The 3,617-nt window shown below is 23.0% G+C and overlaps 1 protein-coding gene across 1 annotated transcript; it reads left to right on the forward strand.

Moving 5' to 3' along the window:
- Nucleotides 1-1,496: 1,496 nt before the first annotated feature.
- On the forward strand, nucleotides 1,497-3,132 carry PVX_024185 (variable surface protein Vir6-like; the record flags this gene model as incomplete). The annotated part of the gene is made up of 3 exons (XM_001612490.1): nucleotides 1,497-1,529; nucleotides 1,670-2,764; nucleotides 2,977-3,132. 3 exons carry the CDS (start codon nucleotides 1,497-1,499, stop codon nucleotides 3,130-3,132), a joined length of 1,284 nt encoding a protein of 427 aa, XP_001612540.1.
- Nucleotides 3,133-3,617: the final 485 nt, after the last annotated feature.

Genomic DNA, 3,617 nt, shown 5'->3' on the forward strand with positions numbered 1-3,617 from the left:
AAGTGACTGTATTATTAAGCCCCCATAATTGAAATATATATATTCAAATAAAAGTTATTATCCATTTTATCTAGTATAGAATAATAAAATTAATAATATTTGTAACACTTTCTGATAATATATGATTAATTTTATAAAATCATGGAATACTAATTATTATAACGCTATAACATAAATATATATAATTACAATTCCTAATAAAATAAAAATGACCATCACTTATTTAATGTGCATTCAAATACCTCTCATGTATAGCAGAAAAATAWATATAATTTTTGAGCTTTACATAAGAGAAAAATATATTTAAGATAAAGGAAAATATGTTTAATTATTTAAAATTACTGTTTAGTGTAAGCTAAAAAAAAGTTAACACTTATTACGATAAGCACATGATATTATGTAATATACACACMCGAATAAATATCAATAATTAAATMCAAATAATTATTCYCTTTTTATTTATGCATTTGAGTAAATACTGCAATTATTTTTAWTCCACATTGCATATTAATGATAAATAATATTGACAATATATAATTTTAATTGATAAAATGCTCAAAAAAAAATATATATATAAATATACCAAAGGTTTTTATATAATTTACCCTATAATTATCAACAATTAATAAGAAAATAAATACTTCATATTCAAAAATTGATGAAATATAACATATGATTTGATCAAATTTAATCAATATATAATATTAACTGTAATATATGTAATCTTTTTAAACTAGATAGAATAGAGAAATATATGTAATCCAAGAATTTGTAAAAAATATTCAGTTCATTATGTAATATACTTATGTTAAATTTTATTTAGTATAACTCATAATCTTTTATAATTTCCAATGTATTTAATATTAACATATAATAATTTCTTATTATATAATTTTCGTATACTTAGCGTTTTTTCTCTTCATATTAAAATTATGTATTTCATATTAAATCATTTACCCATGTAAATTACCTTAAAGATCACGTAATAAAGTGTGCGATATATTGTTACAAAATATGAATTAACATTTCTATAAGCACAAAGTATAATATATAATTGATTACATTAATATAAATTAATAAATATATAATATTTTAGAGAATATTTAAAAACATATAAAGATAAACTATTAATTATTTTATAATACAAATTACTGCATAYWTCCATTTTCAAAAATTTTTGATTTCGCAGTTTATAATAATATATATGGTACAAATTATTTATATATATAACAATTTATTGTAACTCGATTTATTATAGATAAAACAACCTATTTTATTATATTCATGTTCCTTTTATTGCATTAATAAATATATTAAAGTTTATAGAACAGTACTAATTTAACTATACTGGACCCATTGTATTATATTATTAAATTTAAAATAACTATCAGAAAAGGTGTACAAAGGATATTTAATATTTATTCTAATATTTTATTGAATAATAAATTATATATTAAAAATTTTGTATATTTTCTTTAACCGTCATTCTTGGAAATATGAGTTATCATTGTTATTCAAGTGATGGAGATGTAATTTTTCCTTTTTCTATTCTTTTTATAATAAATACATAATGTAAACAATGTATACATATTAAATAACAGTAAATTTTTCGCAATATAATTTCTTTTTAATATTTATATAATTTTTAATTGATCCCTTTTCCTTTTAGTATCTCGATTTTAAGTGCTACAATAGATATAAAGAGAGATTTATAGATAGAAAAAATAGAAAAATACATAGTGATTGTGTAGCACCTGTAAAAGCATATATCTCTGAACTATCAAGTGATAAGAAAAAATTTGAAAAAGTTTTTGAGGAACTAGCATTATATTTAAGTGACGGTCAGGTTCTTTATAATGAATGCAACATTGACATATGTTGTCGTTATATGAGCTACTTGATACATGAAAAAATCAGAAATTTGAATAATACCAATTATGATGAAAACATATTTAAAGACTTCCAGAATTTTGCAAAGATGGTGATCGAAACAATAGGAATGAACAAATGTAAGAAAAATTTTAATTACTTGACTACAAATGTAATTAATAAAATGCAGATCTTATATAAATTGTATGATTACTATAACGAAATTATAACACTCAAGGAAAATGATGAAGATTATAAAACTAAATTATGTAATACCCTATCTCTATTTGTTAAAACATTTAATGAAATAAATGTTGATCTTTTAGAGGATGAGGCATTTTACCGTAAATTAGAAGAACTTAAAAATTTTATAAAACCAAAACATGCATGGACAACTGATAAAACATGTCCAAGTAATCTAAACAGTATAACATTAAAAAAAAAGGATCCTCCATCTGAGACAGTAGCTTCTCATCAAAATCAAGCACAATTAGCATTAACGCACTCATTAACATCAGAAGTTGTCCAAGGGCAACAAACTTATTCAGGATCACATGTTGCACCAAAATCAGTAGTTCAATCAGGATTAGAAGAACCATTACGTTCTGATACTGGGTCAACATCACATGTTGAATCAGGATTAAGAGATAGTTTAGAATCAAATGGCACATTAAGTTCAGAAGAAGAATTAGCATCATCCCTATCAAAAGAATTAGATAATGGACCCAAAGCTATCGAAATGTTAAACCCATCGTATGAAAGAGAACCAGTAGGAACATATAGGTATTCATCATTTTATAGACATAATATTGCAGATGATAAACATATAGATACACGGGATGAAGGGAGGCTCATAGGAAATCTACAAACTCCGACAGATGATCAAGGAGTATTAGTATCAATGAGAAACACACTTTCTAGCATTGTACAAAACGTTGATCCAGTACCTGTTGTTGGTGTATCTGGTGGGATGGGTGCATTATTCTTACTTTTTAGGGTACTCGAAATTTTAAATTTACACCTATATACTTATAATATATTTAAATAAAAATTACTATTATCATAAAATTATTTTATAAAATTATTCATATATCTTTTCAATATTAGTATACTCCAGTTGGAACCTTCTTTAGAGGAGGAAGAGGACGCGCACATAGAATACCGCGTAGTTTTAATGGACAATTCCTAGGAGGATTTCAAGGATATGAAGATTATGATGTTGGGCATATTGGATATGGTCCAATGAATCCTCTAGCGGAATAGGCCATGTTGCGTTATTTCTTCCTAAAAAATAAGTTTATTTATAAGGTGACCATAAAAAAAAATAAAAATCATGCATTCAATAACTATATTTAAACAAATCATACATAATATCTCTAATAAATATATTTTTTTTAAGAAATAAATCTAAATATTATATAGTTCTTTATATAAAATTGATCCAAATCCATCAAATATATAATTGTAGTATTATGATAAGCCCTAAAATGAAGAGAATAACATAAATAAAATTTAATTGTAAGATGATTGCATTTATTATTCTTCAAATGATGCATCACAAAACTATTAATAATTCATAGAAAATACATTGCATAATTATATAATGAAAAAAGCATCACTATTTATAAGTATATATGTCAATACACATATACTTGTAATATGTAAATATGCTAATATTTTCTAACATGCATAATAAAATAATAAATTAATCTAATCATATAACTATTTTTTTCCTACTAAAATAAATG

The sequence above is a fragment of the Plasmodium vivax genome, genomic scaffold (genome assembly GCF_000002415.2).
Source record: "Plasmodium vivax scf_6799 genomic scaffold, whole genome shotgun sequence".
NCBI classification, from domain to species: domain Eukaryota; phylum Apicomplexa; class Aconoidasida; order Haemosporida; family Plasmodiidae; genus Plasmodium; species Plasmodium vivax.